Raw genomic sequence first — 12,430 nt, 5'->3', positions numbered from 1 at the left:
ACTTTGGGGAAGGGGTTGGAATGGGGGCGGGGAAGGGATGGGGTTGGAATGGGGGCGGGGAAGGGGCGGAGTTGGGCCGGGGGCGGGACTGGGACCCCGTGGAGTGTCCTCTTTTTTAAATGTTTGAATATGGTAACCCTACCAGTGGGTGCCCAGAGGGCAAGGGTTGCCTGAGGCCTTCCCTCGCTGGCGGAGGCCCTGCCCTCTGACCCCATAGCTCCACCCGCAGGGCTGTGGAGGAGCACTGGGCGTGGCTACCTCCGGAGGGGCGGAGTTGAGGGGCGGAGGGCGGAGCGTTTTGTTACCACCCGCGCTCTGCCTCGCCCCCAACCTGACACACGCAAGATGGCGGTTGCGACTCCTACAGAGGTTGCTCCCGTCGGTCCGCCCTGACGGGCCTCTGTCTCTCTCGCGTCGCCATGTTGGTGAGGGCGGGCGCGGCGCTGCTCAGTCTACCCCGCCGCCCCCCCTTGTGGATAGGTGGGGGCGGAGGGATGAGGCGGCTGAGCGGGGGCGCCCCTCCCCCACCCGCGGCAGTTCGGTGCTTCCCGCTCAGCCGCGCGCTCCTGCGCGTGCAGGGACCCGAGGCGGACACGTTCTTGCAGGGCCTGCTCACTAATGACGTGGCGCGACTGCTGTGGGGCGGGGTGGACCGTCCCCCGGAGGGCGGGGTTCCCTCGCCACAGACCTCGCCCCCTCTACGCGCTCAGTACACGCATGCGCTCAACGTGCAGGGCCGGTGCCTCTATGATATCATCCTCTACAGGTGAGACCAATGCACGCGGGGGAGGGAAGACTTGGAAGAGACCATTGCTAGAGTCAGTACCACTATGTTGCGAATATGGGAGCAGATGAGTTTGCTAGCTGTGAAGTCAGATATGGATGTAGTGGACCTAATTGTATAACTTGGCCAGATTTGGTGCGTGCAAAGTTAATTTAAGAGCTGATTGAGCAAAACACTTAAGCCCTGGAAATGGGTGTAATTTAAATTAAGCATGTTTAAGTACCTTGCTCATTTGGGGCCTTCTTAAATTATTTGGTGTGAATTTTTTAAAAAGGTATCTTAAGTCATAAGCCCATTGCAAATTAAAGCAACCTTACAGTAGTAAACTTGCTGGCCTATGCCATGGAGGGAGAGATGCCTTTGTTTCACGTTTACAATGGTGGTTTATTATGAATAACTGTTGGGGAAAAATCCTGTTGAAAAATGGTGGTGTTCTTTTAATGTCAACTAGGCATAGCTAATGTTACAGGGCCTGATCTTGCCTTTGTCCGTGGTCAACTTTGTGCATTAGTGATGCTGTAATCCAGGGGTAGGCAACCTATGGCACGCGTGCCGAAGGCGGCACACAAGCTGATTTTCAGTGGCACTCACACTGCCCGGGTCCTAGCCACTGGTCTGGGGGGCTCTGCATTTTAATTTAATTTTAAATGAAGCTTCTTAAACATTTTAAAAACCTTATTTACTTTACATACAACAATAGTTTAGTTATATATTATAGACTTATAGAAAGAGACCTTCTAAAAACGTTTAAATGTATGACTGGCACGCGAAACCTTAAATTAGAGTGAATAAATGAAGCCTCGGCGCACCACTTCTGAAAGATTACCTGCTGTAATCAATGAGACCACTTACAGTGTGTAAAGTCAAGCGCATGTGTAAGTCTTTGCAGGATCAGGGCCATATCAGTCCTACAATATGCATTAGTTTAGCTTTTCTTGTTCATAAAAAAAGGTGGATGAAAGATCTCATCTTTCCCCATTTAAATTAATATGTATTGTTTTGTTCTCCCTTCACTTCTGTTCTTCAGAGGTAATTCCTATCACTACTATTTAAGAATTTTTGTGTATTTCCCATTTCACATACAATAATCCCCCAAGATGTTTCATGCAGTTGATCGTAGTTAAATGTCTTTTTTTAATCTGTAAATAGTGCCGGCACAATGGACTCTTGATTGCTGATTGGAGTCTGTAGGCATTATCACAATGTAAATAAGTAATAATAAGGTGCCCGTTTCTAATGCATCCCTCACTATAGTACTGAAGCACCAACTCTAAAAATGTTCTATGATGATATATGAACATATTGGCTTTGATTTTTCCACTGCCTTATGCAGTCATTTACATCTGTGCAAACTTGGTTTAAACTGCTACCAAAGTAGAATGGCAACATTGCACAACTCCTTTACATAATTGTAAGCAGTGACAAATGGGGCCCTTGGATATTCTCAGCTCAGTTACTATTACTTAACATTTATATTGTGATAGTGCATAAAAGGCATAGAGAGGTCAGGCCCCATTGTGATAGGCACTGTACAAAAATACACAGTTGCTGCCCATAACAAGTGGATGATGTGAACAAGCAGGCCGGGGTAGGGGAAACAGGATAACTAATATAATAGAATGTGTGCAGTTCTTAGCTATTCAGAAGTAGCGATCTCAGGCTTCATCTTCCTAGTTGTTATCAGATTACAGTTTAATCTACGCATTATGGAAGACGTAAGTTTTGAGGAGGGACTTCAAGGAGGACAGTGGTGGATTTAGAGTTAGTGGGGCCCTGTGCGCAGCTTCACTTTTGGGGCCACCCCCCCTGGGGACCCAGACAAGAAAAGGAATGTTCTCTCTTATCTCCCCGCCCCCCATTTTTCATTCTTTTTTTCTTCATCCTCCTCCTATATTATAAGTAATAGGTAGTAAATGAAAATAAAGTGAGGTACCTTGACTGGGGCAGGGGGTTGCGGTGCAGGAGGAAGTGTGGGGCTCGGGCTCTGGGAGCGAGTTCGGGTGCTGGGTGCGGGCTCTGGGCTGGGGCAGGGGGTTGGGGTGCGGGAGGGATCAGGGGGGCGGCACTTACCTTGGGCAGCGCGGCTCCCAAAGCGACCGGCACACCCCTCTGGCAGCGACTCCTAGGCGGGGGGGATGCGGGGGGGATCAGGGGATCTCTGCACACCACTGCCCGCAGGCGCCGTCCCCACAGCTCCCATTGGCCGCAGTTCCCAGCCAATGGGAGCTGCGGAGTCGGCGCTCGGGGTGGGAGCAATGCGCGGAGACATCCCCCCCCCCAGGGGCCGCAGGGACATGCCGGCCGCTTCCAGGAGTGGCATGGTATGGAGGGAGGGAGGCAGCATGGGCGGGGAGCCGCCTTAGCCCTGCTGCGCTGCTGCTGGAACGTCTCTGTGCGCCCCGTAGGGGGAAGGAGGTCAGCGGGTCTCCATGCGCTGCCTGGAGCAGGAGCAGTGCGCGGAGCCGCCTTTCTCCCCACCAGGAGCACGCAGAAACGTGCCAGCAGCCAGCCGCTTCCGGGAGCAGTGTGAGGCCACTGGCCACAGAATGCAGGCAGCCTGCCTGCCTGAGCCCTGCTGCGCTACTGGCCGGAACTCGGGGGCAGGTTGCTAGATGAGATTTGTCCTGCATTTTGGGAGCCCCCTGTCATTGGGGACCCTGTGCCACTGCACTGTTTGTTTCATGGTAAATCCGCCTCTGAAGGAGGGTAAGATGATGGCTTACTGGGACTGGGAGTCTTTTCCCACTTATTGAACGGGGTCAGGCATGGGTGAAAACACATTTGTCAGAGCAGTGGACAATTGGGTGCTCACGACTGGCATCATTGAGAGTGATGGCAGGAGCTGACCTTCCAATAATAGAATAACTTGGATAGGTTTGGTGGGACTTGGTGAATCTAAGTGTAGATTTCCATTCCTTTATAATTTTACAATTTTGTTTGCTTTCTTTGATTTGTTTTGTTTGTTTTAATAGAAAAAAGTATGGTGCAATCATTTCATAGTTGTCCAAAAGGTTGAGTACTAACATAAGAACATAAGAAAGGCCGTACCGGGTCAGACCAAAGGTCCATCTAGCCCAGTATCCTGTCTACCGACAGTGGCCAATGCCAGGTGCCCCAGAGGGAGTGAACCTAACAGGCAATGATCAAGTGATCTCTCTCCTGCCATCCATCTCCACCCTCTGACAGACAGAGGCTAGGGACACCATTCCTTACCCGTCCTGGCTAATAGCCGTTAATGGACTTAACCACCATGAATTTATCCAGTTCTCTTTTAAACTCTGTTATAGTCCTAGCCTTCACAACCTCCTCAGGTAAGGAGTTCCACAAGTTGACTGTGCGCTGCGTGAAGAAGAACTTCCTTTTATTTGTTTTAAACCTGCTGCCTATTAATTTCATTTGATGACCCCTAGTTCTTGTATTATGGGAATAAGTAAATAACTTTTCCTTATCCACTTTCTCCACATCACTCATGATTTTATATACCTCTATCATATCCCCCCTTAGTCTCCTCTTTTCCAAGCTGAAGAGTCCTAGCCTCTTTAATCTCTCCTCATATGGGACCCGTTCCAAACCCTTAATCATTTTAGTTGCCCTTTTCTGAACCTTTTCTAGTGCCAGTATATCTTTTTTGAGATGAGGAGACCACATCTGTACACAGTATTCGAGATGAGGGCGTACCATCGATTTATATAAGGGCAATAATATATTCTCAGTCTTATTCTCTATCCCCTTTTTAATGATTCCTAACATCCTGTTTGCTTTTTTGACTGCCTCTGCACACTGCGTGGACATTTTCAGAGAACTGTCCACGATGACTCCAAGATCTTGTTGATATACTGCCCATATCAGCACTAGTAGCACTCAGTAAATTCTGCATATCATTGGACTTGGCTCAGGATTAAGGTAAAAGACTCTGGTGAAACTACTTCTTCTGTTTCTTTTAACGTTGTATGTGTTACTTTTTCAGGCTTCATGAAAGTCAAGAAGAGGAACCAAATATCCTGCTGGAGTGTGACTACTCAGTGCTGGATTCTGTTCAAAAGCATTTGAAATCGTACAAGATCCGGAGGAAAGTAAACATAGCCCCCTGCCTTGATCTCTCGTTATGGGCAGTCATCCCAGAGGAACAGTCTGGAGATGTTTCCAGTACCCTTGATAAATGTGCAGACAAAACTTTGGTTTTAACTCCTGATCCCAGAGGAGAAGTCATGGGTTGGAGATTGATTACAAACAAAGAGGAAAATCCACTAAAAATTGTCCCTGGAAGTCATATAGGAAATATTAGCGATTATCATAAGCACAGGTACAAACAAGGTAAAGCCGATTTAAGTTTTATACGCTAGTGAATTAGGAAAATGAGGGAGATGTATGTTACTATGAGAACTCCATACTCAAGATCTAATGCAAGACACTAGAAGAAGTTAAATGCTAAGTATTGGATGTCTGAATGTGTTTGCTGACATGGTAGTAAATACAGCTCTTGTTTAATACTTTTGGACTACATTTGATGTAGTAACTATAACAATATTTTGAATACAGTATCCAGCTGCTGGGTTTTTTAAATACATGTATGGATGTGGGCATGCCTAAAGGATTACTGGTTTCCATATGGTCAGACATTTTTGTGGTTTGAGTCATTTTGATTATTTTTGGAATATTAACTGTGCTTGCTTGTTTGTTTGCCTGTTGCTGTGGGGAAAAAAAAAAACCGAATGTGGCCTGTTTAGTAAAAATGTATGACTGGATTCATAAAGAAATTTACGATCAAAGCGATATGTATTTGCTTTGAGTTGGTAACTAAGATACTGCAATCTCGTGTGTGGGTTCACCATTGTGCCCATGCAGAGCCCTATTGACTTCCACGGGACTCCAGCCAGGCATCAGATGAAATGAATCACTGGACAGGAAGTTGCATTTAATGTGGGCAAAGGGAGAAAAGTAGTATATATTCTTGGTGCTTCAAAGGGGCTATTTTCTCAAAGCTGAGGAAAATTACGAGTGAAGTTGATGGGGAGGGAAAATTTAGACAGAAAAATGTGAATGAAGGTTGAGAGTTCTTTAAGAAGAGTTTATTAGATGGCCAAAAAGCCACGATTCCACAATCAAGAAAAAGGACAATTTTGACTAAAAGCCTATCCTGGTTCAGTGGCAGAGCAAAGACAGTAATTATAAATAAAAAAGCAACATATAACCAAAGGAAAAAGGAGGAATAGATAACTTCTAATTTATATTTATTGTTATGAAGTGCAGATAATAAGGGGAGTTAAAGTCATCAGGGAAGAATCTATGGCTGGCAGGGCTAAGGACTATAAGGAGATTTTACTTAAAATCAAATATATTAGGAACAAAAGAAATCCAAGAAATGGTATAGGCCCATAACTAGGTGGAGATGGTAAAATTATTAATAATGATGCAGAAATGTTCAATAGATATTTTTCTCCATATTTGGAAAGAAGCAGAATGATGTACTTGCATCATATATGTCCGATGAAGTACTTTCCATTCTATTAGTAACTAAGGAGGATGTTAAACATCATCCACTAGATATTAACAGGCCTAGATAACTTGAACTCAAGGGTCCTAAAACAGTTGGATGAGGAGCTCTCTGCCCACTGATGTTAATTTTTAATTAATCTTCGAATGCCAGAGAAATTTCAGAAGACTGGGAGAGTGCTGATGTTGTGCCAGTATTCAAAAAAGGCAAGCAAGATGATCTGAGTATAGGCTGGTTAGCCTGACAAATCCTAGGCAAATGAAAGGAAAATCTGAAATGGGATTCAATTGATAAAGAATGAAAGGATAGGAATATAATTAATGCCAATCAATGTGGTTTTATGAAAAATGGTCTCGTCAAATAAACCTGATTTCATTCTTTGATGAGATTACAAGTGTGGTTGATTTTTGTAAGGTAATTGACTTAGTAATGCATGATATTCTGATTTAGAAAAGTGAGCAGTATACAATGTCAACAAAGCAATAATTAAATGGCTTAAGACCTGGCAAACGAACAGATTTCAAAGTATTTGTCACTGGGAAATCATCACTAAATGGGTTCGGTCCTAGTGGGATTTGTACTAGGTCCAATATTATTCAACACTTTATCAATGATCTTGAAATAAATATAAAATCGCTGTGGCCGACACAAGGATTGACAAAGATATATAATGATGAGGACAGGGCAGTCATACAGACTGGATCTGGAGCACTTGGTAAGCTTGGCACATTCAAACAAAATGCATTTTAAAACAGCCAAATTCAAAGTCAGACATCGAGAAACAGGGAATGTAGGCCATACTTCCAAAATGGGGGACTGTATCTTGGAAAGCAGTGACTCTAGGGGTTATAGTACACAAGCAAGTAAAGTATGAGCTCCCAGTGTGACTCTAGCAAAAGGGCTAATGTGATCCTTGGGTATAAGGGAGAATAGTGAGTGAGTAGGAGTGGGGAGGTGATTTTGCCTCTGTATCTGGCATTGGTGAGACCAACATGGGAATACTGTTGTCCACATATTTAAAAAGATTTTGAAAAACTAGGGAGGCTGTGTAAAAGAGCTACAAACATAATTTGAGAGCTGGAGAAAAATGTCTTCTAGCAAGAGACCCTAGAGCTCAATCTGTTTAGTTTATCAAAAAGACGATGGAGAGGTGACAGGATTAGTGTATAAGTATCTTCATGGAGAGGAAATGCTAGGTACGTACTAATGGGTTCTGTAATCTAGTGGAGAAAGGCATAATATGAACTAATGGCTGGAAGCTGAAGCCAGACAAATTCAAACTGAAGATAAGGCACAAACTTAATAGTGAGGAAGGGTGGTTAACCACTGGAACAAACTACCAAGGAAAGTGCTGGATTCTCCATCTCTTGCTGTCTTCATATCAAGACTGGATGCCTCTCTGCAAGATGCACATTAGCCAAACATAAGTTATTGGGAGCAATACAGGGGTAACTGTGTGAAATTTAATAGCCTGTGGATATACAGGAGGTCAGACTAGATGATCTAATTCCCCTCTTTTGGCCTTAAACTTTGTAGGGTCTGCCCTTCCAGATCAGATTGCAGGACAGGATCAGAGCCTATCTTAGTTAAACCACAGTTCTAGGTTTAAAAAATAAAGAAGGGGACTTGCGGCCTAATTTTCATAGATACTGAGCACCTGAAACTCCCACTGAAAATCAGTCTACTATTGGGTAATAACAGGAAATACTTCAGTTAAACTATATTTTTACCTTAAGTATTTAATATATTAGAGTCTGAGCTCCTATAGTACAATGAATCTATGGTCATAATGGAGATGGGTGCATAGTTTTTAATGGATCCACGCCGAGTATTTCCTTCAATAATCCTTCATCAGAAGTTATTCATATTGTCAAAAAGGATAAAATATTAACGTTTCCATAAAGCTGTTATTAACTAATTGGATGTTTTTTATTTCTCTGTATGCCCTGACTTTTAAGATAAAAAATATAATTGGGCTGATTGCTGAAGCGGTATTTTCATTTGACCATCCTATGTTTATTACATAGCTTATGACCAAAAATAGCTCTTTATTGACCCTAAAGTCTACTTATGTGATTAAGGTGAGCAGGATATGGCCCTTTGTATTAAATGTATATGGGTTCATTTGGGTCCAGTCCTGCCTGGTTTTGACTGCCCTCCATTTCAGTAGTGTGCTTGTGAATGCTCAAAATGTCAGTAGATCAGGTTCTAATACAGCTTTTTGGTTCATCTTTTAAATCAGCCTTTGCTAGCTCTGCTCAGTTATGACTAGTGATTTCAACTTGGGTCTCCAACCAACATATTGAAAAACCAATAATTTCAAACTATTTCTACTCTTTTTTTTTTTTTAATTACAGTTTTCTGAGAACAAGATAGATGCTAAAAGTGCTATACATTGTGAGAGCTGGACAAAACTTATCAGTTACTTCTATTTTCTCCCCAGGAATAGCTGAAGGCGTAAAAGACATCCCCCCAGGAGTAGCCTTACCCCTGGAATCCAACCTGGCCTACATGAATGGAATCAGCTTTACCAAAGGCTGTTATATTGGACAGGAGTTAACAGCTAGGACCCACCACACGGGTGTCATCCGCAAACGCCTGTTGCCAGTGCAGCTTTCAGCTCCTTTGCCATTGGGAAGCATCCCCGAGGGTGCTGCGATCTTAACTGAATCGGGAAAGTCAGCTGGCAAGTACCGGGCTGGTGGAGATGAACTTGGCATAGCTTTGCTGCGATTAGCGAACATAAATGAGCCACTTCATATCAATTTACCAGGCGACACTAGTGTGAACCTTACTGCATCTATACCTAACTGGTGGCCAAAAACTACCAACAAATAAATGAGGGATCCTCTGCAGTACATCTGCCTTACTTAATAAACTTTGTCTGATAAGCTGGGAAATTCATTCACTCTCATACTCCCTTCCATCATATTTTCCTTTTGTCTTTATCTTTTATTTGCAGCACTTGAGCAGGGTGTATTACAGAAGGGTCCTTGGGAGCTGGGCCAAAAGGCAGAAGGAACCTGATGCATCAGCGAGTCACTGACAAAACAAGGGCTAAAGTGGAGAAGCACATAGGAGAGCAGAGAAATATTCAGCAAAGTCTGTAAAGTTCACCTTGTGGAGTTCCTGCTGCTTGCTTCCCCTTAAGGGAGAGGTGTATGGGGAGGGAGATTAAGGAGACTTGGGCTGTGCTGGGCAACTAGGCTCCATCCCTGAAGATCCTTGACCCAGCCACAGCACTCTTGTGGCCCACGCTCTCCCTCTGTGCCCTCTACCGTACTTCACTCGCTCAAAGAGAGTGAAGACAGGCCGATTATTGCTAGTTGTATCAGTCCCATGGGAATTTGCAAGGTACAGAGGAGATCTCTGTACTGACTTCCACTACCTGGTTAGCTCACCCAAAGCCAAGGTCCCACAGCTATGCAAAGAGGGACTTCCACGGGCTCTGGGACCATAGAGGAGCCTGTCACAGAGACACTGCTCCCCAGCTGTGTGTCTGGGAGCTTTGCTGAGAGTTTTTGTTTCCTCCCACGACATAGTGGATGGTTACACACAGGGGTGGCTCTAGCTTTTTTGCCGCCCCAAGCACGGCAGGCAGGCTGCCTACCGCGGCATGCCTGCGGGAGGTCTGCCAGTCCCACGGATTTGGCGTACCCGCCGCCAAATTGCTGCCGAATCCGCGGACCTCCTGCACGCAAGTCACTGAAGGCTGCCTGACTGCCGCTCTTGCAGGAACCGGCAGGGTGCCCCCCGCGGCTTGCTGCCCCAGGCACGCGCTTGGAGCGCTGGTGTCTGGAGCCGCCGCTGGTTACATATAGCTTGAAGAGTCTCTTTGGAGCAGAGGGAGGAGGCTTGGCATGGGTGAGGAATATTAAGGAGTCCAGTGGGGCCATTAAGGAATCCAGCCCCTACTCTATGTGAGAGTGCCCTGTGTTTATTTGGGTGGTGCTGGATCTGGGCCCTGCTGAGTCTGCCCTCCATTGGATAGATCAAAACTTATTCTGAATATAGTGCTGCATATATTGAAATGCTGAAACAGGAGGTGGGAATAGGAATTTTATCACAATATGTGTCAAATGTTTTTATGTCAGGATTATTTCTGTGGTATTGTAAGGCTTTTTAACAGGAGTGTGCTGCCCATTTCTTTCAGTAGCATGTGTTTTTGCTACACTCTGGCCAAAATGTTTACTGTGAATGTTCCTTGCATCAGGCTTTCAGCACCGGTCCTAAATTGCTGATTGATGAGAACTTTTTTTGTCATTACTGTTAACTCTCTCTGAAGGAAAAGGAATGGATTGTACTGAGCGTTTGAAATAAGGATTTTGCTTTTAATACTTGACCACATGGGTGAGCAATGTATGCAGATGCTGTAACATCAGTATGCACTCTACTGCTGCAAGGTCAGCAGAGGGAACACAATGATCAATGGTATACCCAGAGCTGCCCTGCCACGGCCAGGATACTGGTAATAAAGGCCTGATCTATGCACTGGTTTTGTGCCAGTATAACTATTTCATGTCGGGGTGTGATACTTTACTGAAATAGGTACGCCGGTACAACCCCTAGTCTGCACACAATTATACTTGTATATAGATGCCTTCCCCATCCTTTATGGGAATAAACTATATTGATATGAACAACTTTATACCAGTATAACTGGTTTAACTTTGTCGGCAAATGTTGAGATTTTGGTTGGCAGAAATCACAAATAAGTGTACGTATATGCTAGAAATGCTACAGTGGGACAGCTACCGCTGTGCCACTGTAGTTGTAGGCACTTGCTTCAGCGACAAAAGGGGTTGTTTTATCACCGTAGTAAATCCACCTCTCTGAGAGGTGGTAGGAAGGTTTGACAGAAGAATTCTTCCGGTGATCTACACTGGGGCCTCGGTTGGCTTAACTATGTTGCCCAGGGCGTAACATTTTTCACAGTCCTGAGTGATGTAATTGAGCTGACCTAACTTTATAGTGTTGATGAGGCCTGAGTGTAGACATATGCAAAACTGTGCTGCCAAAAGGAAAATTTTGCCAGTAAAACTTTTTAGTGTAGACCAGGCCTAAGTTTATCCATGCTGACACTTTAAATATACTAGTATGGTTAATAGTTAAAAGAATACAACTTTATGTGTAGACAAGCCTAAATAAAGGTTCTAAGAACACATAAATAAAATATTAGGACCATGTGCCTTGTGATTCTTTAAAAAAAAAAAAAAAAAAAAAAAAAAACCATCAGGAGGCAGCCAAAACTCCAGGCTGTATGACTGTTCCCACATAATCTCTTCAAAGCCAATGAAGGGACATATCCCCTCCCCAAGGTGAAATTTCCACTCCTTCCCTGCCAACATGAATCTCAGCCCCATAGAGGGCTCTCTCTGGGGGATGGGGGACAGTGCCCTAGATATGCAGGAGGGAGTAACAATCCTGCCTTCTATGAGAAAGTGCTGAGTGGAGCCTGTGCAGTGCCCTATGGATCTGAGGCCTGCTTGCCACCCACACTCCTGTTCTTCCCAGCTGTCTAACTATTTTGCCCTTAACTAGGGGGTTTCGCCAGGCCCTCACTTTCCTCACTGCTTCACTACTGCCCCCATCCTCCAACGGCTTCATGTGGCCCACAAATAAGGCCTTGCTGATGGCTCTTACCGGGGGTTTCTCTAGCCACCTGACTTCCTGGGTGCTCAAACCTGCACCCAATAATTTGGGGCCCCTTTGGCTACTTTTCCCATCTTTGCACCTCCTTCCCACCCCACCGGCCTCCTCTGGGCCTCCTCTTCCTCACCCCCCTCTAACCCTAAACTAATTTATAGAAGCTGTGTGTGTTTTTTTAAAATCAATCAATCAATGTGAACTCAGAAGCGAGGTGTGTGGAAGAGGAGTGAGGGGGATGAATGAGTAGGGCCCTGATTGAATGGGTCTGGAAGGGGCCCAAGATGATGAACTACCCCCGTTTAATATTTGTTTGAAATAACCATTGTCCAAAGGGCATTTTGTCATTGCCTTGCTGTAGCCATTACTGTGAAGTGAAATGTATATGAAGAATGCTCATATTCGTTAAAACTCCTCAGGCTTGCTGTAAAAGGAATCTGTGGAATTACTCATTAAAAGTTAGCTTTGTCAATGATTTAATATTGGTGCTTCTGTGTGATTGGCCT

The 12,430-nt window shown here is 44.7% G+C and overlaps 1 protein-coding gene across 1 annotated transcript; it reads left to right on the top strand.

Annotated features, from left to right (window-relative positions):
* Window positions 1–360: 360 nt before the first annotated feature.
* IBA57 (iron-sulfur cluster assembly factor IBA57) lies at window positions 361–12,398 on the top strand. Its single transcript, XM_065398730.1, has 3 exons — window positions 361–766; window positions 4,752–5,098; window positions 8,722–12,398. The coding sequence occupies exons 1-3, from the start codon at window positions 420–422 to the stop codon at window positions 9,114–9,116; spliced, it is 1,089 nt and encodes a 362-aa protein (XP_065254802.1). The 5' UTR covers window positions 361–419; the 3' UTR covers window positions 9,117–12,398.
* Window positions 12,399–12,430: the final 32 nt, after the last annotated feature.

The sequence above is a fragment of the Emys orbicularis genome, chromosome 2, assembly GCF_028017835.1.
Source record: "Emys orbicularis isolate rEmyOrb1 chromosome 2, rEmyOrb1.hap1, whole genome shotgun sequence".
NCBI classification, from domain to species: domain Eukaryota; kingdom Metazoa; phylum Chordata; order Testudines; family Emydidae; genus Emys; species Emys orbicularis.
Note: the sequence above shows the minus strand (reverse complement) of the source record. Positions and strands in the feature narration are given on the sequence as shown.

Bases quoted from the DNA above. Each gene is read 5' to 3' on its own strand.
- IBA57 (XM_065398730.1), top strand. From the start codon at position 420: ATGTTGGTGAGGGCGGGCGCGGCGCTGCTCAGTCTACCCCGCCGCCCC. The intron at 767-4,751 runs GTGAGACCAATG...TTACTTTTTCAG, and splicing joins TATGATATCATCCTCTACAG to GCTTCATGAAAGTCAAGAAG. The intron at 5,099-8,721 runs GTAAAGCCGATT...TTTTCTCCCCAG, and splicing joins TAAGCACAGGTACAAACAAG to GAATAGCTGAAGGCGTAAAA.